The sequence below is a fragment of the Oncorhynchus gorbuscha genome, linkage group LG03 (assembly GCF_021184085.1).
Source record: "Oncorhynchus gorbuscha isolate QuinsamMale2020 ecotype Even-year linkage group LG03, OgorEven_v1.0, whole genome shotgun sequence".
Lineage (NCBI taxonomy): Eukaryota > Metazoa > Chordata > Actinopteri > Salmoniformes > Salmonidae > Oncorhynchus > Oncorhynchus gorbuscha.
The window spans coordinates 78869771-78896072 of record NC_060175.1 but is presented as its reverse complement, the minus strand read 5'-3'; the positions used below and the strand labels follow the sequence as shown (position 1 = coordinate 78896072).

Here is a 26302-nt window from a genome sequence, read left to right as displayed (position 1 = left end):
AAAATGGGCTTTCACGCAAGACACAGTGTTATATTCCTCGAAGCGAGTATAAAAGGCATTTAGCTCGTCTGGGAGTTTTGCATCGCTGGGCAACTCATGGCTGGGTTTCCTTTTGTAATCCGTTATGTGGAAGGACCACTAGAGGGCAGGCTGGGCTCATGGATAGTAGCCCAACAAAGCATGGGAGACAAGGTAACCAGAGTCAATTAAGCACAGCTGACGGTACTAATGAGATACTCTCCTTCCCCTATAAAAGAGAGAATGGAACCAGCAGAGAGAGGGAAAACTATCTCTGGAAGATGGCCACCGAGAGAGAGAAGCTGTGCTGAAAGAACCACTAAGACTGTGACAAACCCGTGATTTATGTTTGTTGTAAGTTTAAAGATTATCCTATTGTGTTCTTGTTTCAACAGGAGAAGAAGATGTGTGTTTTTCCTTGGAAGATTTTTCATTGATTATGTTAGAATGTTTTTGTTGACAAAATACCCTCAATAGAGAACCGTGTTCAATCAGAAAAACCTACCCCTGACTCGTTTATTCCCGCTTTAGAGTGACGCCTAATTACTTGGTACGCTCACAGTTATCATCTGCAAGCCCTGCCACATATGACAAGCGTCGGAGCCTGTATTGTCCCTTTGCATGTTTGAAGTCTCAACAGAGGTCATAGCGGGCTTTCTTATGTGTCCATGTTGATGTCCTGTTCCTTGTAAGTGGTAGCTCTAGCGTTTAGGCCAGCACAGATGTGGCCTGTAATTCATGGTTTTTGGTTTGGATATGTTTTTATAGTCACTGTGGGGACGACATCGTTTAGGCACTTATTGATGAAGCCTGTGACTGTTGTGGTAAACTCCTCAATGCTATCGGCTGAATCCCGGAAAATATCCCAGTCTGTACAAGCAAAACAGTCTTGTAGCTTTGCGTCTGCTTCATCTGACCACTTCCATTTTAAGAGCATCACTGGTACTTCCTGTTTGAGGTTTTGTTTGTAAACAGGAAGCAGGAGAATGGAGTCATGGTCAGATTTGATGAAGAGAGGATGAGGGAGGGCCTTATATGCCTTTCTGTGGGTAGAATGGCAGCAGCTAATAGGGATCCTTAATTAATACAAATGCAAAAGTATACCCCCACCAGAAATGCTGCATCTGGGTGGGCGGTTTCTTGTTTGTTTATGGTCCCACACAGTTTGAGTGCCAGAGTGGTGTTGGCTTGAAGACAGCTGTGATTATTACGGATGAGAACTCTCTTCATAGATAAAAGTGTCTGTAGCTTACCATGATGTATTGTATACATTATCAGGTGAGCAAAATTTCCCTCACACTTGAAGCAGCACACCAGTGGTTATTTATGAAATAAAACACTCCACCTCCTTTTTTAAAAGGTTCTCTGAACTATTTGAGAACATTACCTAGGTCACACTATTTTGAGAACATTTCTAGGATATTACCAAAAATCGAATTAAATGTTACCATGTGAGAACGCGGAACAGTTATGTGAAAGTAATGAAATACCAAGAAAATATAACAAGCAACTATCCTGCAACATTCCCAGACGTGTGGGAATGTCGAATGCAAAATAACCATGGGGATAACCACACTCTAACCATAATAGAACGTTTTGTGGTAGATACTGGCAAGGCTTTCAATACATCAAATTAGACCTTTAACATACAGTAGGGAGTAGAGGTCCATTTAAATTGAATCCCTCCTCTAATTACATGTCTAAACCAGTGGAGGCTCCTCAGAGGAGGAAGGGAAGGACAATCCTCAGTGATTTTCATAAAAATTCAAATATTGAAACATTTAAGTTATCCTTTTTAGATAAAACTGTACAAAATATATTCACGTCACCAAATAATTGATTAAAACACACTGTTTTATAATGAAGGTCAACAGTAGCCTTAACAGCACTCTGTAGGGTAGCACCATGGTGTAGCTGGAGGACAGCTAGCTTCCGTCCTCCTCTGGGTACATTGACTTCAATACAAAATCTAGGAGGCTCCGTTCCATAGACTTATACAGTAATTAAGACAACTTCCAGAGGATATCCTCCAACCTTTCAGAGCTCTTGCAGCATGAATTGACATGTTGTCCACCCAATCAAAGGATCAGATAATTAATGTAGTACTGAAACCATAAGATAAAGCTAGCTAGCACTGCAGTGCATAAAATGTGTTGAGTAGTTGACTCAAAGAGAGAGAAATACAATAGTAGAACAGGTTTTAACAAGTACATTTCTTAAAAAATGGAGGAGTGTGAGAGAGACAGCTAGCTAGCTATAAAAACAATAACTTTCACTTACTTAGCTAGCAAATGCAGCTAGCTAGTTTATCCTACTCATTTACTCATTTATTGCCCCCGGGGCTTACTGACTGTACACTGTACCTCATAAACACATTAGTATTATTAGCTACGTTGACTATGACTTTACTTTAGCTAATTTGGTGACAATGATGTAGGTTGTGTGTAGCGGTTATGAAATGAAGGGTTGTTTTGGAACACTTCTTTCATCAGGTCACAGACAGCTGATGTGTTGTGCAATGAAGTCCACAAGAGAAGAGAAAAGGTGAGAGGAAGAGAGCGCATAGATGCGAGAAGGAATACAATGAGCTGTTTGAAAGTGAACTTTTGCATGTAATCAGGGTTGTATTCTTTCCACTGATTCTGTTGGAAAAACAGAAGCAAACAGAACGAAATGAGGATAAAAATACCTGAATTTGTCCAATAGAAACTCTTGTTTGCAACTGTTGGACTAACGATTACACCCTGGATCGGTAGATGCAGGCAAGAGTGTGCAAGGGAGTATTGAATGTGTCACTGTCTCAAATATTTCTCTTGACCTGTGTGCACCTACATTGTAAACTTTCATTCATAGGCTAGGTTGTAGCAACCTCATGATGGGTATAGGGAACATTTGAGTATAATGTAGTGGCCTAAACCTATCGATGTTACATTGAACTGGGTGAATGGAATATGAATGACAGTCATCCAGTATGCTGTAATTGAAATAAGGCCATGCTCATACATTTTTTTTATCGTCACCGACCGCCACTTGTCTAAACTCTCATGAGGGAGGAGTTTGTATAAGACAGGACGTGATATTTCTGTCTGTGAAGGTTGCTCACATCAGAATGTTTGCACATCATATTAGCAGTACTACCTCCTGCACCTTTTGCATAATAGAATAAAGTGGTATGGGTGATCGTGACTTTTACTCATCACAAATAGATTTTTTTTTTAAATGTGGAAAACCAACACATTCCTCAAACAAAGCAGGATAATTGTATTCCAAATGAAATACTGAGGAGCCTAGCGTTAGCTTTTGGGCATACATGGTTAGATTCTTGAATTATTGTCCTGTCCTTACTGACATGCTTTCTGACCTGCAATAATTCACGGAATCATCAGTCCCTACATGTGACCATGAATAAATAAGGATAAATGCAACAAGGGAGCTGATCGATCAACAAAAAAAAAGTGAATTTGGTCCAGAAAGAGAATTCTGACGTTCAAACCTTTTAACAGACATCTTACAATCATACAGTAGGTCCTGTATTTTCAATCTACAAAATCTGCCGACATTTAGCCAGATGTCCATGTATGTCACTGCCTTAATGGTGTATTGACGTCAATCGTATATTATGTTATATTCTACCTGTTCATAGACATTTACCTTTTTCACAACCAAAGAAGACAGTCATCTGAGTCCTTTAGCATATTATTGAATTCATTTGTTTGTGTTTTGTTGACCAAGTTAAGTATTTTAAGTGTAATATGTGGGTAATTCTATTGAATATAATGCAACCTTGTCCCCAGAATAATTACTATCGTATATAACAGAGTTTCACAGAGAGCGTTCCGGGCTGATGGACGAGACTAGATATGATGTCCCCTTTGCAAATTATGAATGCATGATAGGGTTAGAAAACGAATGTAAGCAAGGCTTCACATTTTGATGAAAACATACACATTTTTACAAACATATCTATTCTTGGCCAAAATATATTTTTTAAATCATTAAAGAAAAGGTTTATCTGTAAACTCTATCTTAACTGTAGGTCAATTGTAGATCCTGTAAGTATCACTTAAAAATTGTTAAAATATTAGTTGACAAATAAAAAATATATTTGTTGTGTTGATGATATTTGATCAATACTAGTGTTCTTTAGGATATGTTTTGCAGATAAAGAGCTAACAAATTAAGCTTGGCAGAAAGGGTAAACTATGCTCAGCAAGTTGTGTTGTTGTTCTGGACAAACAAATAGGAATTTATGAGTATCTTTGACAAGACCAGAAAATGTAAAGAGATCTCAAACATACCTATCCACACAAATATAATTAATTGGCACTGGAATTCATTGGCACAATCCTTCACCAACAGATTAAGCCATATCGCTATCAATCTATACACATCCATTTAACCTAACCCCTCTGAATCAGAGAGGTGCAGGGGGCTGCCTTAATCGACATCCACATCTTCGGTGCCCGTGGAACCGTGGGTGAACTGCTTTGCTCCGGCAGAACGACAGATTTTTACTTTGTCAGACCGCTGTGAAATGTGTTTTCCATAACCAAAAATATTTTGTTTTCAGCTGTTTGATGCTGGCGTACAAAACAGAAAGCTAAATATTCAAAAACTAAACTTAAGAACCGGAAACATAGAAATATCACACATAGAACAGATCTACCACTTCTTAGACTTGCTTTTAATGAGAATGGCAGATCTGTAACGCACATTTCTATGGGAATTTGGTCAGTTGCCCATGTAATGTGAACAAAGAAAAAAAGAGACTTTTCACCATAACCATGCTTTATTGTTTTTGGATCATCTAAAATAAATAAATACATACATAAATTGAGAAATAAATCATCAATATTTAAAACAGACTGTCAGTGTTTCAAAGGTCATTGAGAGCGATCTTCAAACTGGGTGGATGATATGTACAGCTCAGGTCTACCACAGTTCATGTTGGGTCTGGGTCAGATTGTGTTGTTTTGCGGGTCAACCGGAGCATAGCGGGCTGACTGGATATAACTATTAGCAGGAGGTGAAGGTTTTCCAGAAGAAGTTTTTACAGGGGGCTTTGCGGTCGCGCTGCGGCAGCTGTGATAGCCTGTTGTAGGCGGCCCTCTCCTCCAGTCGAGACTCTAGGGGCTCCTCTAGATCCACAGGGGACATCCCTTCTCCGGGCAGCATGTTGGTGTCCGTCGCTCCATCTAACAAGCCAGACACCAGCTTGAGAATCAGCTCTTTGCGCTCTTTACTCAATTCCTAATAGAAAGGCAGAAGAGGTGGCAAATCAGTGGTTGCGTATATGTAGAAATATATAAATATGTCAATGTTAGCTACAAAGAAATGGTATATTTTGTTTACCTAGGTGACCTATTTCTTTATCAACTGACAAACCAGGTTAGAAATATTTGTTTCATTCAAATAAAAAAGCCATAATTTAATTTGTTATGAAAATGTATAAATGAAACTTCAAACCCATTACTAAAAAGAAATATAAAACCATTCAATTGTACTAATTTATTAAATATCAGTTATTGATAATTGATCACTACAAATGAATTTGTCAATTCAAACACAATTTTATAATTTTATAATGATTGATCAAACTTTTTATAATGATTTTTTAAAATCCTTTTTAATCATTTTAAAAATACATTTGAACACACATTTATCTGACAACCATAAAAAGCATAATATGAAAATAACAATTGATGATACAAGTAATAGTAAAACATGACAATAAAAATTGTATGAAACATAATATAAAATTAAATTCTCTACTCACCCTGTTAAGTAGTGGGCTCCTTTCTTCGACAGGAAGCACGGCGGCTGCTCTAACACTGTATAGAACCCCCATGAGAGACGCTAAAATGACCAGGAGCTGCATGCTGAGAGGGAGAGAGCAGGGGATGGACGACAGGCAGACACTAAATTAAGAGACAGACAGAGAGAGAGAGATATATCTGGAGGGAGCGCACAAAGTGGTGAGAGTTCAGTGGGAGAACAGAGAGTGGTCGAGAAGGTGCACTGGTTGCCTTGGATAGGTTACTGTCTGAACACTAAAGCGATGTTGATTCTTAAGCTCTACCTCCAAAGTCCCCCACTCCTTTATAGCCCTCTCTCCCTGTCTACCACTGACGCAGAAAGTGATGGGTGTATGACGGTGGGGTGGGGGGGGGTCAGAGGAAAACAAATGGAGTCATTGATCAGTTAACCCCTTGACTAATGGCGAGACGTTTTCACGTCATGTGTCTAAGAATAGTTCTGACATCAATATCAAAATAATACATTGACAGTAATTTTATGTGTATCAAGCCATCTGCAAAAAAAGTGATCTCTGGCAGGTGTCATTTCCGGGGTTTTACCAGATGTATGCAGCACGGTACGTGAGGACTTCAAACATTAGACAACCAGCTTGAAAAAGGTTCTTCATCCTGATTCTAGTTTATTAATCCGAATAATGTTGTATTTTCTCCCTCAAATGTTTCTATTTAAAAAGATACAATAAAACCAAGGCACAGAGTCAAGGGCATGTATTTTATTCAGGACACAAATAAATAAGTGCCCTTGACTCTGCCTTGGTTGTACCACCCATTCTATCCACATATCTATTGTATGTTTCTCTGCATACAATTCCTCTCCCTCTGATTTCAACTCCAAAACCTTGAGATTACAATCGAACTGTCTGACGCCTGCTATGCCTTGCAGCACTGCGCCGACTACAAAGGGTTTGGCCATCTGTCTGTTTTCAGATCACCACATGAGAACAAGCTGTGAGCCTGTGAGACACAATAAATGCATCTACTGTCAACGACATGTCAGATTTGGGCACTTCATTCAACAAAACACAACCGCTTTAACTGGTGTCCCTTTAGCTAATGCCTTTGTATCAAACCATACTCTTTCATCCAATTGTGGAATGGCTCCATGTATAATACACGAGAGAGTTTTCACCGGCTCCCATCCCCTGACAGGTCGGTTACTCATGAGTAGGAGCCCGTCCTCTGTTTTACTCTTGTGGATAAGGCACTCTGGTGAAATGTGGCTTAAGCCAGACACTCTTGATTTTAAAGTCCAGATATCCAGTTTTCTTCATTTACCAGTTCGTGATTGTAGTTTAGTTAGTCTTTCTGTTTCCATGCTCACCCTAAGGATTCATATTCTTATGGAGTTTGTGTTTGGGCTGAGCACACGGATATGAACTGAGCTTTACTCTCAACTTCTATTCAGACAATATACTTTGTGATTATCAGCGTGGAGGAATATGGAGTCTATGATGGCTTAGTTTAGGTAGAAAGCATTCATGTTTTTAAAAGGGCATTCTGGGATTGGTATTTTTGGACTTCTAACGTAATTATATATAGCCATTGATTCTTAAAGAATATACAGTGCCTTGCGAAAGTATTCGGCCCCCTTGAACTTTGCGACCTTTTGCCACATTTCAGGCTTCAAACATAAAGATATAAAACTGTATTTTTTTGTGAAGAATCAACAACAAGTGGGACACAATCATGAAGTGGAACGACATTTATTGGATATTTCAAACTTTTTTAACAAATCAAAAACTGAAAAATTGGGCGTGCAAAATTATTCAGCCCCCTCAAAGTTAATACTTTGTAGAGCCACCTTTTGCTGCGATTACAGCTGTAAGTCACTTGGGGTAGGTCTCTATCAGTTTTGCACATCGAGAGACTGAAATTCTTTCCCATTCCTCCTTGCAAAACAGCTCGAGCTCAGTGAGGTTGGATGGAGAGCATTTGTGAACAGCAGTTTTCAGTTCTTTCCACAGATTCTCGATTGGATTCAGGTCTGGACTTTGACTTGGCCATTCTAACACCTGGATATGTTTTATTTTTTGAACCATTCCATTGTATATTTTGCTTTATGTTTTGGATCATTGTCTTGTTGGAAGACAAATCTCCGTCCCAGTCTCAGGTCTTTTGCAGACTCCATCAGGTTTTCTTCCAGAATGGTTCTGTATTTGGCTCCATCCATCTTCCCATCAATTTTAACCATCTTCCCTGTCTCTGCTGAAGAAAAGCAGGCCCAAACCATGATGCTGGCACCACCATGTTTGACAGTGGGGATGGTGTGTTCAGGGTGATGAGCTGTGTTGCTTTTACGCCAAACATAACGTTTTGCATTGTTGCCAAAAAGTTCAATTTTGGTTTCATCTGACCAGAGCACCTTCTTCCACATGTTTGGTGTGTCTCCCAGGTGGTTTGTGGCAAACTGTAAACTACATTTTTTATGGATATCTTTAAGAAATGGCTTTCTTCTTGCCACTCTTCCATAAAGGCGAGATTTGTGCAATATACGACTGATTGTTGTCCTATGGACAGAGTGTCCCACCTCAGCTGTAGATCTCTGCAGTTCATCCAGAGTGATCATGGGCCTCTTGGCTGCATCTCTGATCAGTCTTCTCCTTGTATGAGCTGAAAGTTTAGAGGGACGGCCAGGTCTTGGTAGATTTGCAGTGGTCTGATACTCCTTCCATTTCAATATTATCGCTTGCACAGTGCTCCTTGGGATGTTTAAAGCTTGGGAAATCTTTTTGTATGCAAATCCAGCTTTAAACTTCTTCACAACAGTATCTCGGACCTGCCTGGTGTGTTCCTTGTTCTTCTTGATGCTCTCTGCGCTTTTAACGGACCTCTGAGACTATCACAGTGCAGGTGCATTGATACGGAGACTTGATTACACACAGGTGGATTGTATTTATCATCATTAGTCATTTAGGTCAACATTGGATCATTCAGAGTTCCTCACTGAACTTCTGGAGAGAGTTTGCTGCACTGAAAGTAAAGGGGCTGAATAATTTTGCACGCCCAATTTTTCAGTTTTTGATTTGTTAAAAAAGTTGGAAATATCCAATAAATGTCGTTCCACTTCATGATTGTGTCCCACTTGTTGTTGATTCTTCACAAAAAAATACAGTTTTATATCTTTATGTTTGAAGCCTGAAATGTGGCAAAAGGTTGCAAAGTTCAAGGGGGCCGAATACTTTCATAAGGCACTGTACCTGTTTTATTCCATTGTTTGTAAACAATTTAGCTTATTTTTTAGCACACACTGCTTCAAAACATAGTTAAAACTATAATGTTTTATATCCTTGCATCCATCCGTTCTCCAGCCCCATCCTTCAGCTATTTACCAAAACAAGTGGTGGGGTGACAGCTATGTTATTTTTCAAATCCTGATTTCCCCTTCAGTGCATTGATTGCATTTACATTTTATATTGTTGCCTATAGGCCTAGGCTAAATCAATCTGCCCAGACATACACTACCCTTCAAAATTTTGGGGTCACTTAGAAGTGTCCTTGTTTTTGAAAATAAGGCCATTTTTTTGTCCATTTAAAGTAGCATAAAATTTATCAGAAATACAGTGTAGACATTGCTAATGTTGTAAATGACTATTGTAGCTGGAAATAGCTGATTTTTAATGGAATATTTACGTAGGCGTACCTAGGCCCATTATCAGCAACCATTACTCCTTGTGTTGTGTTAGCTAATCCAAGTTTATCATTTTTAAAAGACAAATTGATCATTAGAAAACCATTTTGCAATTATGTTAGCACAGCTGAATACTGTTGTGATGATTTAAATAAGCAATAAAACTATTTGAGTATCTGGAGTATCAGTATTTGTGGGTTCGATTAAAGGCTCAAAACAGCCAGAAGCAAATAACTTTCTTCTGAAACTCGTCAGTCTATTCTTGTTCTGAGAAATGAAGACTATTCCATGCGAGAAATTGCCAAGAAACTGAAGATCTCATACAACGCTGTGTACTACTCCCTTCACAGAACTGGCTCTAACCAGAATAGAAAGAGGAGTGGGAGTCCCCGGTGCACAACTGAGCAAGAGGACAAATACATTAGAGTGTCTAGTTTGAGAAACAGACGCCTCACAAATCCTCAACTGGCAGCTTCATTAAATAGTACCTGCAAAACACCCATCTTGACATCAACAGTGAAGAGGAGACTCTGGGATGCTGGCCTTCTAGGCAAGAGTTGCAAAGAAAAAGCCATATCTCAGACTGGCCAATAAATAGAAAAGATTAAGATGGGCAAAATAACACAGACACTGGACAGAGGAAGAAAAAAGTGTTATGGACAGACAAATCTAAGTTGGAGGTGTTCAGATCACAAAGTAGAACATTCATGAGATGCCGAAAAAATGAATGCTGGAGGAGTGCTTGACACCATCTGTCAAGCATGGTGGAGGCAATGTGATGGTCTGGTGATGCTTTGGTGTTGGTAAAGTGGGAGATTTGTACAGTTTAAAATGATCTTGAAGAAGTAAGGCTATCACTCAATTTTGCAACGCCATGCCATACCCTGTGGACGGTGCTTAATTGGAGCCAATTTCCTCCACAACAGGACAATGACCCAAAGCACAGCTCCAAACTATGCAATAACTATTTAAAGAAGAAGCAGTCAGCTGGTGTTCTGTCTATAATGGAGTGGCCAGCACAGTCACCAGATCTCAACCCTATTGAGCTGTTGTGGGAGCAGCTTGACCGTATGGTATGTAAGATGTGCCAAGGGCGAGCCAATCCAACTTGTGGAAGGTGCTTCAGGGAACATGGGGTGAAATCTCTTCAGATTACCTCAACAAATTGACAACTAGAATGCCAAAGGTCTGCAAGGCTGTAATTGCTGCAAATGGAGGATTCTTTGACGAAAGCAAAGTTTGAAGGACACAATTATTATTTCAATTAAAAATCATTAATTATAATCGTGTCAATGTCTTGACTATATTTCCTATTAATTGTTTTCATGGCAAACAAGGACATTTCTAAGTGACCCCCAAACTTTTGAATGGTAATGTAGGTCTCAATGATGTACTGTATTTGTGATTGGCCTCGGGCAGTTATAGCCATGACAACATTCATGATATTATTATCACAGTTAATTTTATCACCTGTCTTGTGTGTATTTGGAGAGGAAAGGCCAGGGGTTCAGTTTATCAAAGTGATACTGCAAATTTCCGCACCAACAACATCCCTGGGCGAATTTAAATCTAAATTTAACATGTTTAAAAAAAAAATCAAATGATTCCGTTTGTAGTGTTTGCAGTATTAACCTCATCATTGTGTGATGTGGAACCACATAGGGCACCCACACATCAGCCTCTTTGATATTCGTGCACACACGTCCAAATGGATTCCCCATGAGGCCAAACAGTTTTTTTTTCTACACTTCATGGCTGAAAAAATCCAAAGATGAATGTGTTGAAATGAGAAAGAGATCTTCCCTGAGGAAGATTGGTGATTTGGTGTGTTCCAAGGATTTACGGCAACAGACCTCTCTATCGAATATACACAGCCCTCCCTGAGAGAAACTTCAAATATAGGAACTGTCAGCATAACACCCTGCAAAGTTCCCGACGAAGTATGTCTAATGGGCATGTTTTCCTTCATTTTCCTCTCATCAACTGCATCACCTGGCCTGGAGCTTCACTTTGACAGACCTCTCTGGAACTTAGACACACACACACACACACACACACACACACACACACACACACACACACACACACACACACACACACACACACACACACACACACACACACACACACACACACACACACACACACACACACACACACACACACACACACACACACAGAAAAAGTTCACAACAACACTAAAAATATTGTTGGCAAGCTTAGTGAAGTTGGTCCCATAAACACTACATAAATGCTTCACAAATAATCTATAAGCGCGTATTTAATTAATATTGTAGTATTTCTATAATGGTATATAAACCTACATAGTGCGTTGTCACATTCGGCAATTCAACCTACAGTGGAATTGTTAAGTCACCCTTCACATAACATTTATAGAGCGTGACATATGCTTATAGATGATTTGTGAAGCATTAATGTAGTGCATATGAAGCCTTTATGTTTTCTATTTGTAGCTTTTATAATTTCTACTTTTAAAGTAGGAATATAAAGTCATCTTTATATGACTGGGGTTGTTTTGATTCTTAATTATCCACCTTTTTAATTAAATAATGTCCATGTCCAGATTCATGTCAGACTGAGGACTGAATATATCATATGTACACTGTACCATGAAGGATACTCCTATTCTTACCCATCATCACAAAGCTGCACTGCAAACATAAATAAAGGGAGACATGAAGCTGAACATTGTACAGACAGAGCGCTTCATATGTTATACATTGTGCCATGGGGGATATTATATTCTATACCCATCTTCATCACAAAGCTGCACTGCAAGAGGTTACTGACCATGATATCAATACCCATTACAGCACGGCGAGAAAATGTAGCCAGAAATTATATACTGTCACTATATCAGAGTTAAAAGCCACAGATGTCACGAATATTACCGAAGGTGACTCCCCTTCTTGTTCGGGTGGGGCGCTCGGCGGTCGTCGTCGCCGGTCTACTAGCTATCACCGATCCGTTGTTCTGTGTTCCTTTAGTTCTGTCTAATTGGTATCACCTGTTTCTTGTTTGGTTGTTAGGGTAGGGTTATATATAGTTTGTTCAGCCCGCTTCTGTTTCGTGTGGGCTTGTTCGTCTGTTTTGTTGTTTGAGTGTATTTTTGTTTGATATTGGGTTTCACGCTGTCCGTTTATATTTCTGATCATTTGTTTTCGTACTTTTGTTCATGTTATGTTTCCGGGACATTAAAGTGTGTTTTTCCCCACATCTTTTGCTCTCTGCGCCTGACTCCACACCTCCTCACTCATTTATTGTAACAGAAGCCCGCACCACTTATGGAGTCAGCAGGAGCAGCGACCACTCCTCTTCCCACTATGGAGGAGAGAGTCCTTCATCACACGTCCATCCTCCAGCGCCTAGGATCAGCGATGGATCAGATGATGGAGAGGATGGATCGTTGGGAGAGGAATGGTCTCCCTACTACCCCACCGACCCTCCCATCTCACCCGTCTGGATCCGGTTCCAGCGCTCTGCGCATTACGCCTCCGAGGGAGTACGATGGAGCAGCGACGGGGTGCCAGGGATTCCTGCTTCAACTAGACCTCTACCTGGCCACCGTTCGGAGGAGGAGAGAGTGTTGGTCCTCATCACATGCCTTACCGGTAGAGCCCTGGAGTGGGCTAATGCGGTCTGGAACGGGCCCGACTCAGCGAGGGACAACTACCCGGAGTTCACCCGCCGTTTCAGGGCCATGTTCGATCACCCTCCAGAAGGTCGAGTGGCGGGTGAGAGATTGTTCCATCTCCGACAGGGGACGAGGAGCGCGCAGGACTTCGCGCTGGAGTTCTGGACCTTGGCCGCTGGAGCAGGGTGGAACGACAGGGCCCTGATAGACCATTACAGATGTAGATACTACACTTAGCCTGGATGGACTGATAGACCTGTCGATCCGGTTGGACCATCTGCTAGCTGCTCGCGGACGTTCTGAAAGGGTCCTGTCAGTTCTACCTCCTGACCCTCCTGCTCCTATCCTGATGGAGCTAGGAGGGACCGTGTCTAGGGAGATAGGAGGAGGAAGCTCCTCCTGCACCAGTTGTGGCCGGAGAGGGCACACATCTGGTCGGTGCTGGAGGAATTCATCTGGGAATCGAGAAGGCAGGCAGAACACTTCTCGGTCACCCCAGGTGAGTAAGCACCACACTCTCCCAGAGTTTCCTGTTGGTCACATGTTCCTATTAATTTGTTTCCTTAATTATTCTCCTTCTCTCCAGCATAAGGCACTGGTAGATTCAGGCGCAGCTGGAAACTTTATAGATCACGGACTCGCTCAGAGGTTGAGGATTCCGTTAGTAAAAGTAGACCCCCCTTTTACCGTGCACTCTTTAGATAGTCGACCATTAGGGTCAGGGCGGGTGAGGAAAGCCACAATTTCGTTGGAGATGATTACGCAGGGGAATCACAAGAAGCGAATTAGTTTGTTCCTTATCGATTCACCTGCGTTTCCAGTTGTACTTGGGATTCCCTGGCTAGCTATTCATAATCCTACGGTTTCGTGGAAACAGGGAACTCTACAGGGGTGGTGCTGATGAGTGTTCAGGCAGGTGTGTAGGGGTTTCCATCGGTGCGACAACGGTGGAGAGTCCAGACCAGGTTTCCACCGTGCGCATTCCAGCTGAGTATGATGATATGGCTATCGTTTTCAGTAAAAAGAAGGCGACCAAATTACCACCCCATAGACAGGGGGATTGCGTGATAAACCTCCTGGGTAACGCTGCAATCCCCAGAAGTCATGTGTATCCTTTGTCCCAGGAGGAGAAGGTGGATATGGAAACTTATATCACCGAGGCTCTGGGACAGGGGTACATTCGGCCCTCCATGTCACCTGTCTCTTCGAGTTTCTTTTTTGTGAAGAAAAAAGATGGTGGTTTACGTCCGTGTATTGATTATAGAGGTCTAAATTCCATCACAGTGGGTTTTAGTTACCCACTACCTCTCATTGCTACGGCAGTGGAATCATTTCACGGAGCGCAGTTCTTCACTAAACTGGATCTCAGGAGTGCTTATAATCTGGTGCGTATTCGGGAGGGAGATGAGTGGAAAACTGCATTTAGCACTACTTCTGGCCATTATGAGTACCTCGTCATGCCATACGGTTTAAAGAATGCTCCAGCTATATTTCAATCCTTCGTGGATGAGATTCTCAGAGACCTGCACGGACAGGGTGTAGTGGTGTATATTGACAATATTTTGATCTACTCCGCTACACGCACTGCGCATGTATCTCTTGTGCGCAAGGTTCTTAGACGACTGCTGGAGCATGACCTGTATGTGAAGGCGGAGAAATGTGAGTTTTCCAAACAATCAGTTTCCTTCCTGGGTTATCGCATTTCCAGCTCTGGGTTGGTAATGGAGGGTGACCGCGTAAAGGCTGTGCGTAATTGGCCGACTCCGACCACGGTAAAGGAGGTGCAGCGGTTCTTGGGGTTTGCCAATTACTACCGGAGGTTTATCCGGGGTTTTGGTCAAGTAGCTGCCCCTATTACCTCACTGCTGAAGGGGGGGCCGGTGCGTTTACAGTGGTCAGCAGAGGCGAACAGAGCTTTTCATAAGTTGAAGGCGATGTTAACTGAGGCGCCGATGTTGGCGCATCCGGACCCTTCTTTGACGTTTATAGTAGAGGTGGACGCATCCGAGGCTGGGGTTGGAGCGGTGCTCTCACAGCGTTCGGGTGCGCCACCGAAGCTCCGCCCTTGTGCCTTTTTTTCGAAGAAACTCGGGCCAGCGGAGCGGAATTATGATATGGGGGATAGGGAGTTGTTGGCTATGGTTAAGGCCCTGAAGGTGTGGAGACACTGGCTTGAGGGGGCTAAGCACCCTTTACTTATCTGGACTGACCACCGTAACCTGGAGTATATTCGATCAGCTAGGAGACTGAATCCTCGTCAGGCAAGGTGGGCCATGTTTTTCACCAGATTTCGTTTCACTATCTCGTATAGACCAGGTTCCCTCAACACTAAGGCCGACGCACTGTCTAGACTCTATGACACTGAGGACAGGTCCATCGATCCTACTCCCATCATTCCGGCAGCTAAGCTGGTGGCGCCAGTAGTATGGGATGTGGACGCGGACATCGAGCGGGCGCTAAGGGAGGAACCTGCGCCTCCATAGTGTCCGGACGGTCGTAGGTACGTGCCGCTGGCTGTTCGTGATCAATTGATTAGATGGGCTCATTGTCTACCCTCGTCGGGTCACCCAGGTATTTTTAGGACAGTGAGAGGTCTTGAGAGGAAGTACTGGTGGCCCACTTTGAGGAGGGATGTGCGATTCTATGTTTCCTCCTGTTCGGTGTGCGCCCAGAGTAAGGCTCCTAGACACCTGCCAAGAGGTAAATTACAACCTCTTCCCGTTCCACAACGGCCGTGGACCCATCTATCGGTGGATTTTCTTACTGACCTTCCCCCCTCTCAGGGTAACACAACTATCCTGGTCGTTGTGGATCGGTTCTCTAAGTCCTGCCGTCTTATCCCATTGCCCGGTCTTCCTACAGCCCTACAGACTGCGGAAGCTCTTTTCACCCATGTCTTTCGGCACTACGGGGTGCCCGAGGATATAGTTTCTGATCGGGGCCCCCAGTTTATCTTCCGTGTTTGGAGGGCATTTATGGAACGTCTGGGGGTCTCGGTCAGCCTTACCTCAGGGTATCACCCGGAGAGTAATGGGCAGGTGGAGAGAGTGAACCAGGAGGTGGGTAGGTTTCTGCGGTCGTATTGCCAGGACCGGCCAGGGGAGTGGGCGAGATATATTCCCTGGGCAGAAATAGCCCAGAACTCACTAAGCCACTCCTCTACCAACATGTCACCATTTGAGTGCGTGTTGGGGTATCAGCCAGTCCTGGCACTGTGGCATCAGAGCCAGACTGAGGCTCCTGCGGTGGAGGAGTGGGTACAGTGCTCTAAGGAGACCTGGAGGGCTGTCCAAGAGTCATTACGTCAAGCAAGTATAAGGCAGAAGAAGAGCGCTGACCGTCACCGCAGTGAGGCCCCCGTGTTTGCACCTGGGGACAGGGTCTGGCTCTCGACCCGAAACCTGCCCCTCCGCTTGCCCTGCCGGAAGTTGTGTCCGCAGTGTATAGGGCCATTTAAAGTCCTGAGGAGAATAAACAAGGTTTGTTATCGATTATTACTTCCTTCATATTATCGTATTAACCCCTCGTTTCATGTGTCTCTTCTCAGGCCGGTGGTAGCTGGTCCCATGCAGGAAGATGAGGTTCCGGAAGTTCCTCCGCCCCCTCTGGACATCGAGGGGTCCCCGGCGTACAAGATACAAGCTATTCTGGACTCGAGACGCCGGGTGAGGGGCTTGCAGTACCTCGTTGACTGGGAGGGGTACGGTCCGGAAGAGAGGTGCTGGGTTCCGGTGAGGGATATTCTAGATCCATCTATGTTGAGTGAGTTCCATCGCCTCCGTCCGGATCGCCCAGCGCCTCGGCCCCTGGGTCGTCCCCGAGGCCAGCGTCGGCACGCTGCGGGAGCTGCGCATCAGGGGGGGTACTGTCACGAATATTACCGAAGGTGACTCCCCTTCTTGTTCGGGTGGCGCTCGGCGGTTGTCGTCGCCGGTCTACTAGCTATCGCTGATCCGTTGTTCTGTGTTCCTTTAATTCTGTCTAATTGGTATCACCTGTTTCTTGTTTGGTTGTTAGGGTAGGGTTATATATAGTTTGTTCAGCCCGCTTCTGTTTCGTGCGGGCTTGTTCGTCTGTTTTGTTGTTTGAGTGTATTTTTGTTTGATATTGGGTTTCACGCTGTCCGTTTATATTTCTGATCATTTGTTTTCGTACTTTTGTTCATGTTATGTTTCCGGGACATTAAAGCGTGTTTTTTCCCACATCTTTTGCTCTCTGCGCCTGACTCCACACATCCTCACTCATTTATTGTAACAACAGAGACCAGCAGTGGCGAAACTTCATTCAGGGAAAGTGGGGCGCAGCCCCACCATTATCCAACAGATGGTTCTGTTTTGCATGTAATTCTGGCATTAATTTGTGTCACAAAATTATAGAATATCAGTTAGCAAACAATGTAAAGAAAATAATTGCTTCAGAATGCAGCTGTTTCAGCCTCTCTGAGTGCTTTCTGTGGTGGAAGGGCAGCCAGAGAAAGCACAGAGTGCAGGTGTCATTGATCTTATCTGTTTGAAAGTGATTGGCTCAGGTCAATGTCACTCACATCACCACAGCACCTACTGGGAGAGCCCACTTAGGACCCGCAGCTTCTGCCCCCTTGCGTGCTGCCATAGTATTACATTGGCAGTGCCCGTCCAAAAAGTCTCAAGATCATTGGCCATAGATAAATCAAAGTTTCTTTTTCTGATAACTTTTATTAGACTGATGTGTGGTAACTTCATTTTTTACCACTTCAAGCAAGCTGAAAAGTTATCATGAATCGTGTTGACTATCTATTCATTTTCAAATTTAACATTATGAATGAAAATGTATATTTTCCCTATATCCATCATGAAGTTGCTACAACCTAGACTATGAAGTATACAACGTAGATGTACACAGGTTGCGAGATAAATTTGAGGTGACAGACTGTGACAGATGGGCAGACAGTGGCACATAGGATGTAATCAGTCCAACAGTTGCAAAAGAGTTTTGTTCGGTTTGCTTCCATTTAAGAAACATTTTAACAGAATCAGTGGAATGAATACACCCCTGATCACGCGTAAACACAGTTCACTTTCATAGCAGCCACATTGTAATCCATCTCACATCTATGCACTCTCCTCCACTCACCTTTTCCCTTGACTTGTGGACTTCAGTGCACATCAGCTGTATGTGACCAGGCGAAAAAACCTTTCCAAGCAGTTAAGCACTTACAGTTGAAGTCGGAAGTTTACATACACCTTAGCCAAATACATTTAAACTCATTTTTTTATTTTTACAATTCCTTACATTTAATCAAAGTAAAGATTCCCTTTTTAGGTCAGTTAGAATCACCACTTTATTTTAAGAATGTGAAATGTCAGAATAATAGTGGAGAGAATGATTTATTTCAGCTTTTATATCTTTCATCACATTCCCAGTGGGCCAGAAGTTTACATACACTCAATTAGTATTTGGTAGCATTGCCTTTAAATTGTTTAAGTTGGGTCAAATGTTTCAGGTGGCTTTCCACAAGCTTCCCACAATAAGTTGGGTGAATTTTGGCCCATTCCTCCTGACAGAGCTGGTGTAACTGAGTCAGGTTTGTAGGCCTCCTTGCTCGCACATGCTTTTTCAGTTCTGCCCAAACATTTTCTATAGGATTGAGGTCAGGGCTTTGTGATGGCCACTCCAATACCTTGACTTTGTGTCCCTATGCCACTATGTTTGGGGTCATTGTCCATTTGGAAGACCCATTTGCGACCAAGCTTTAACTTCCTGACTGATGTCTTGGGATGTTGCTTAAATATTTCCATATAATTTCCCTGCCTCATGATGCCATTTATTTTGTGAAGTGCACCAGTTCCTCCTGCAGCAAAGCACCCCCACAACATGTTGCTGCCACCCCCATGCTTCATGTTTGGGATGGTGTTCTTCGGCTTGCAAGCCTCCCCCTTTTTCCTCCAAACATAACGATGGTCATTATGGCCAAACAGTTCTATTTTTGTTTCATCAGACCAGAGGACATTTCTCCAAAAAGTATGATCTCTGTCCCCATGGGCAGTTGCAAACCGTAGTCTGGCTTTTTTATGGCGGTTTTGGAGCAGGAGCTTCTTCCTTGGTTAGCCGTCTTTTCAGGATATGTCGATATTGGACTCGTTTTATAGTGGATTATAGATAGTTTTGTACCTGTTTCCTTCAGCATCTTCACAAGGTCCTTTGCTGTTGTTCTGGGGTTGATTCACACTTTTCGCACCAAAGTACTTCATCTAGGAGACAGAACACGTCTTCGCCTGAGCAGTATGACGGCTGCGTGGTCCGATGGTGTTTATACTAGCATATTATTGTTTGTACAGATGAATGTGGTATCTTCGGGTGTTTGGAATTGCTCCCAATGATAAACCAGAGTTGTGGAGGTCTACAATATTGTTTCTGAGGTCTTGGCTGATAACTTTTGATTTTCCCTTGACGTCACGCAAAGATGCACTGAGTTTGAAGATAGACCTTGAAATACATCCACAGATACACCTCCAATTGACTCAAATGATGTCAATTAGCCTATCAGAAGCTTCTAAAGCCATCACATAATTTTCTGGAATTTGCCAAGCTGTTTAAAGGCACAGTCAACTTAGTGTATGTAAACTTCTGACCCACTGGAATTGTGATACAGTGAAATAATCTGTCTGTAGACAATTATTGGAAAAATGACTTGTCATGCACAAAGTAGATGTCCTAACCTACTTGCCAAAACTATATTTCTTTAACAAGAAATTTGTGGAGTTGTTGAAAAACAAGTTTTAATGAGTCGAACCTATGTAAACTTTCGACTTCTACTGTACACCGGCGGGCCCTGGTAGCAATACATTTGTAAAACCAAAAGCTTACCTTGACTTTCCAGTGTTGTGTTGGATAGTCATCAAATCAATATCAAAATCAAATCAAATGTATTTGTCACATACACATGGTTAGCAGATGTTAATGCAAGTGTAGAGAAATGCTTGTGCTTCTAGTTCCGACCATGTAGTAATATCTAACAAGTAATATAACCTAACAATTCCACAACTACCTTCTACACACAAGTGTAACGGAATGAATACGAATATGTACATAAAAATCTATAAATGAGTGATGGCCGAATGGCATATGCAAGATGCAGTAGATGGTATAGAGTACAGTATATACATATGAGATGAGTAATGTAGGGTATGAGAACATTATATAAAGTGGCATTGTTTAAAGTGGCAAGTGATACATTTAATTACATCAAGATGGCAAGATGCAGTAGATGGTATAGAGTACAGTATATACATATGAGATGAGTAATGTAGTGTATGAGAACATTATATAAAGTGGCATTGTTTAAAGTGGCTAGTGATACATTTAATTACATCAAGATGGCAAGATGCAGTAGATGATATAGCGTACAGTATATACATATGAGATGAGTAATGTAGTGTATGAGAACATTATATAAAGTGGCATTGTTTAAAGTGGCTAGTGATACATTTAATTACATCAAGATGGCAAGATGCAGTAGATGGTATAGAGTACAGTATATACATATGAGATGAGTAATGTAGGGTATGAGAACATTATATAAAGTGGCATTGTTTAAAGTGGCAAGTAATACATTTAATTACATCAAGATGGCAAGATGCAGTAGATGGTAAAGAGTACAGTATATACATATGAGATGAGTAATGTAGGGTATGAGAACATTATATAAAGTGGCATTGTTTAAAGTGGCTAGTGATACATTTAATTACATCAAGATGGCAAGATGCAGTAGATGATATAGCGTACAGTATATACATATGAGATGAGTAATGTAGGGTATGTAAACATTATATAAAGTGGCTAGTGATAAGTTGATTACATCAATTTTTCCATTATTAAAGTGGCTGGAGTTGAGTCAGTATTTTGGCAGCAGCCACTCAATGTTAGTGGTGGCTGTTTAACAGTCTGATGGCCTTGAGATAGAAGCTGTTTTTCAGTCTCTTGGCCCCCGCTTTGATGCCCCTGTACTGACCTCGCCTTCTGGATGATAGCGGGGTGAACAGGCAGTGGCTCGGGTGGTTGTTGTCCTTGATGGTCTTTTTGGCCTTCCTGTGACATCGGGTGGTGTCAGGGTCCTGGAGGGCAGGGAGTTTGCACCCGGTGATGTGTTGTGCAGACCTCACTACCCTCTGGAGAGCCTTACGGTTATGGGCGGAGCAGCTGCCGTACCAGGGGGTGATACAGCTCGACAGGATGCTCTCGATTGTGCATCTGTAAAAGTTTGTGAGTGTTTTGGGTGACAAGTCTAATATCTTCAGCCTCCTGATGTTGAAGAGGCGCTGCTGCACCTTCTTCACCACGCTGTCTGTGTGGGTGGACCAATTCAGTTTGTCCGTGATGTGTACGCCGAGGAACTTAAAACTACTGTCCCGTCAATGTCAATGTAGATATGGGGGTGCTCCCTCTGCTGTTTCCTGAAGTCCACGATCTTCTCCTTTGTTTTGTTGACATTGAGTGTGAGGTTATTTTCCTGACTCCACACTCCGAGGGCCCTCACCTCCTCCCTGCAGGCCGTCTCGTCGTTGTTGGTAATCAAGCCTACCACTGTAGTGCTTTCTGCAAACTTGATGATTGAGTTGGAGTCGTGCATGGCCACGCAGTCGTGGGTGAACAGGGAGTATAGGAGAGGGCTGAGAATGCACCCTTGTGGGGACCCAGTGTTGAGGATCAGTGGGTTGGAGATGTTGTTACCTACCCTCACCACCTGGGGCAGCCCGTCAGGAAGTCCAGGACCCATTTGCACAGGGCGGGGTCGAGACCCAGGGTCTCGAGCTTAATGACGAGTTTGGAGGGTACTATGGTGTTAAATGCTGAGCTGTAATCGATGAACAGCGTTCTCACATAGGTATTCCTTTTGTCCAGATGGGTTCGGGCAGTGTGCAGTGTGATGGCGATTGCGTCGTCTGTGGACCTATTGGGCCAGCTAGCTAACATAGCATCCCTCTGTTTGAGCAGGGTGTTTGAGTAGACTCAAGTAGCTAACTGCATTTGCGATCTAAGTAAGTGAAAGTGAAAAAAATGACTCTCTCTTCTTCATTTTCGAAGAAAATCATTTGTTCAAAACTGATCAACTATTGTCTCTCTCTCTCTTTAAGTCAAATATCAATCAATCAATCACATTTATTTATGAAGCCCTTTTCACATCAGCCCGGTGTCACAAAGTGCTATACAGAAACCCAGCGTAAAACCCCAAACAGCAAGCAATGCAAATGTAGAAGCACGGTGGCTCGGAAAAACTCCCTAGAAAGGCAGGAACCTTGGAAGAAACCTAGAAAGGAACCAGGTTCTGAGGGGTGGCCAGTCCTCTTCTGGCTGTGCGGGGTGGACATTATAACAGTACATGGCCAAGATGTTCAAATGTTCATAGATGACCAGCAGAGTCAAATAATAATAATAATAATAATAATAATAATAATAATAATAATAACAGCAGTGGTTGTAGAGGGTGCATGGTCCTTGGGCTCAGGTCCTCTGAGAGAAAGAGAGAGAGTGAGAGAGAATTAGAGGGAGCATACTTAAATTCACACAGGACACCGGATAAGACAGGAGAAATATTCCAGATATAACAGACTGACCCTAGCCCCCCGACACATAAACTATTGCTGCATAAATACTTGAGGCTGAGACAGAAGGGGTCGGGAGACACAGGGACGACCAGGCATGATATAACCCCACCCACTTTGTCAAAGCACAGCCCCCACACCGCTAGAGGGATATCTACAAACCACCAACTTACTACCCTGAGACAAGGCTGAGTATTGCCCACAAAGGTCTCCCCCACAGCACAAACCCAAGGGGGGCGCCAACCCGGACAGGAAGATCATGTCAGTGACTCAACCCACTCAAGTGACGCACCCTCCTAGGGACGGCATGGAAGAGCAAGTGTAAGCAAGTGACTCAGCCCCCGTAATAGTGTTAGAGGCAAAGAATCCCAGTGGAGAGAGGGGAACCGGCCAGCAAGAGACAGCAAGGGCCGTTCGTCGTTCCAGTGCCTTTCTGTTCACCTTCACACCCCTAGGCCAGAGTACACCCAATAATAGTACCTACTGAAGATATGTCACGCCTTGATCTGTTTCACTTGTGCATGTCTCCACGCCCCTCCAGGTGTCGCCCATCTTCCCCACTTATCCCCTGGGTATTTATACCTGTGTTTTCTGTCTGTCTGTGCCAAGATTCTAGCAGCCGTGTTTAGCACTAACTGAAGTTTATTTAGTGGGGAAAGTCCTTCTCTGACTACAAGATGGTTATCATTAGCATCGCTAACTGGCTGAACACAGAGTGATAGACAAACGCTTGCACCATACAGACAGGGCCAATATTGATGGAAATGAATGGGCAGATATTGTGTTACGATTGGATTTTTAAAATAGAGATGAGAGTTTTTTTTCATGGGCTGCCTCTCTATCTACTGCATCCGCCTATGTCGGCATTCCTCACCTGCGGTGGAAGGTGGCTGAGCTAAAGCGGTGTTTGCCAGACCATGAGACATCCCGAAAATCTGCCTTCTCATGAAAATGTCTGTAGCGTCTGAATGGTTTGACATATGACCACTCTCACCTAGATGCGCAATTAAAGGATAATTACACTCAAAAAAACAGTTTAGTTTATAGCCCCCCCTTTATTTGTTGTTAATTAACCATTATGCATTATGTTTTCATACATAGTTCAGTTCAAATCAGAGTTTGATTCATTTGTTACATTGTATTATTTATTTTGTGGGGTCCAATTGGTTTCACATTGCCAAATGTCAAATGAACTAATATTCCTAAACAAAACAATGTGTTCATGCAAGTCATTTGTTTATTGGCCAAAAATGCTCATGTTAAAACCATCTATGATCATCATGGTACATCACCTTGTGTCCCAATTGTCATATTACTTTCGCTTTGGTCTTCCAACAATATTCAGGAGAATAAAAATGTGTAATAGCTGCTCTAACTGCTGAAATGCTGTGAATATATTCAGTAACCTATATCCCCTGGTCTCCCCTAATCTGCGTAGGATACACTCATAAATGCACTGCTCACAAAATATTTATGATATTACGTGCATTTAATCAAATGCTCACAGTCAAACAACCAATAATATTGTGCGCCTCTGTTTCGTTTCCTGTGTTTGGTCTGGACTGCTTTCACACCTGCAGGCAACAACACAATCATACAAATGAAAATGGACTGAGACCACCCTTTTGGGGCAAACCACAATGCGTTGCTTCCGAGTGCATATAGTGTTCACACCAGTCCAAACTAACTGAACTAAGGGGGTGGTCACCAGAGTTTGGAAAAACCTGGTGTAAAAGCTCCCCAAGTTACATTGCCCACAGACATGCTGAAGCGAATATAGAGTTTTTTTTTATCTAAAGGGACAATCTGAAATTCAAACAACAGCAAAGTAGTCACCCCACCACTTTATTTGGTAACCACCTGAGAGAAAGTGCTGGAGAAATGTAACCACTCTCAAATTCATAGACAGAGCTATGCTGCCCTAACAAGAAAAAAGAGCAGTACCTGCACATTTCGTAAGAAATGTGTTATTTGATTGTTTCATACATTAAATGCATGCTTCATCATGTGGACAATTATTCTGCCTCCGTTGTGTTATGGAGAAATTGTGGGGTCATGTTTACAGTCACGGGATAAAGGCGGTAACTGTCATCACTCATGTCACTTACTGCCTTTTACCTTGGTTTCACTGAGCCTTGGGCTGCAGTGTCCACGGTTTACCATGGTATTATTTATTATTCTTTACTGATACAAGTATCAAACTATATGACACTGACAGCCACATACAAATAAATACATGAACACAAGTTTGTTAAACAAAATTGTAATGGAAACGTATTCCAGTGGGTGTACCAAGCAAGAAGGCAGTAACTGCCGTCTAGGGTCAAAGGTCATGTCAAAGGTTAGGGTCAGTATTAATCAAATATAGCCTCATAGGAAGACATCTCCAATGATCTGCCTAGAGTTAATTTGGCTGGACAATAAAACAACTTTTTACGTCATTTTTGTCAGTTCGGAGGGCATGCTGTCCGGCCCTCTGGCAGTCTCTGTGGGGGTTCAATTCTCGGGCCGACTCTTTTCTCTGTATATATCAATGATGTTGCTCTTGCTGCGGGCGATTCCCTGATCCACCTCTACGCAGACGACACCATTCTATATACTTCCGGCCCATCCTTGGACACTGTGCTATCTAACCTCCAAACGAGCTTCAATGCCATACAACACTCCTTCCGTGGCCTCCAACTGCTCTTAAACGCTAGTAAAACCAAATGCATGCTTTTCAACCGTTTTCTGCCTGCACCCGCATGCCTGACCAGCATCACCACCCTGGATGGTTCCGACCTTGAATATGTGGACATCTATAAGTACCTAGGTGTCTGGCTAGACTGTAAACTCTCCTTCCAGACTCATATCAAACATCTCCAATCGAAAATCAAATCAAGTGTCGGCTTTCTATTGCGTAACAAAGCCTCCTTCACTCACGCCGCCAAACTTACCCTCGTAAAACTGACTATCCTACCGATCCTCGACTTCGGCGATGTCATCTACAAAATTGCTTCCAACACTCTACCCAGCAAACTGGATGCAGTTTATCACAGTGCCATCCGTTTTGTCACTAAAGCACCTTATACCACCCACCACAGTGACTTGTATGCTCTAGTCGGCTGGCCCTCGCTACATATTTCGTCGCCAGACCCACTGGCTCCAGGTCAACTACAAGTCCATGCTAGGTAAAGCTCCGCCTTATCTCAGTTCACTGGTCATGATGGCAACACCCAGCCGTAGCATGCGCTCCAGCAGGTGTATCTCGTTTCGTTTGATCGTAGCTAGCTACATAGCTAGCTACATAGCCGTCTTTGTATCAAAGATAATTGTGTAGTCTAGAGCGATTTTCTAGGTTAGCTAGCCAGCTATTGTCGTTCTTTTAACGCAACGTAATGTAAACAACACTGCTAGCTAGCCAGCTAGCCCCCGAATAGCAGCACTGCAGAAACTATTACACTCAACGGAACGACTTGATTAGTGTAGTGTCAACAACGCAGCCACTGCCAGATAGCCTACAAAGTCAACAACGCAGCCACTGCCAGCTAGCCTACTTCAGCAGTACTGTATCATTTTAATCATTTTAGTCAATAAGATTCTTGCTATGTAAGCTTAACTTTCT

The 26302-nt window shown here is 42.8% G+C and overlaps 1 protein-coding gene across 1 annotated transcript; it reads right to left on the bottom strand.

Annotated features, from left to right (window-relative positions):
• Nucleotides 1–4788: 4788 nt before the first annotated feature.
• Nucleotides 4789–6076, bottom strand: LOC124022091 (somatostatin-1B-like). Its single transcript, XM_046337137.1, has 2 exons — nt 5795–6076; nt 4789–5268 (listed from the first exon to the last, which is right to left on the bottom strand). Exons 1-2 carry the CDS (start codon nt 5894–5896, stop codon nt 5035–5037), a joined length of 336 nt encoding a protein of 111 aa, XP_046193093.1. The 5' UTR covers nt 5897–6076; the 3' UTR covers nt 4789–5034.
• Between the last annotated feature and the right edge of the window lie 20226 nt (nt 6077–26302).

Coding starts and splice junctions, on each gene's coding strand:
- LOC124022091 (XM_046337137.1), bottom strand. CDS start 5,896: ATGCAGCTCCTGGTCATTTTAGCGTCTCTCATGGGGGTTCTATACAGT. Junction 5,269..5,794: donor GGAGCCCACTACTTAACAGG/GTGAGTAGAGAA, acceptor CCTTTCTATTAG/GAATTGAGTAAAGAGCGCAA.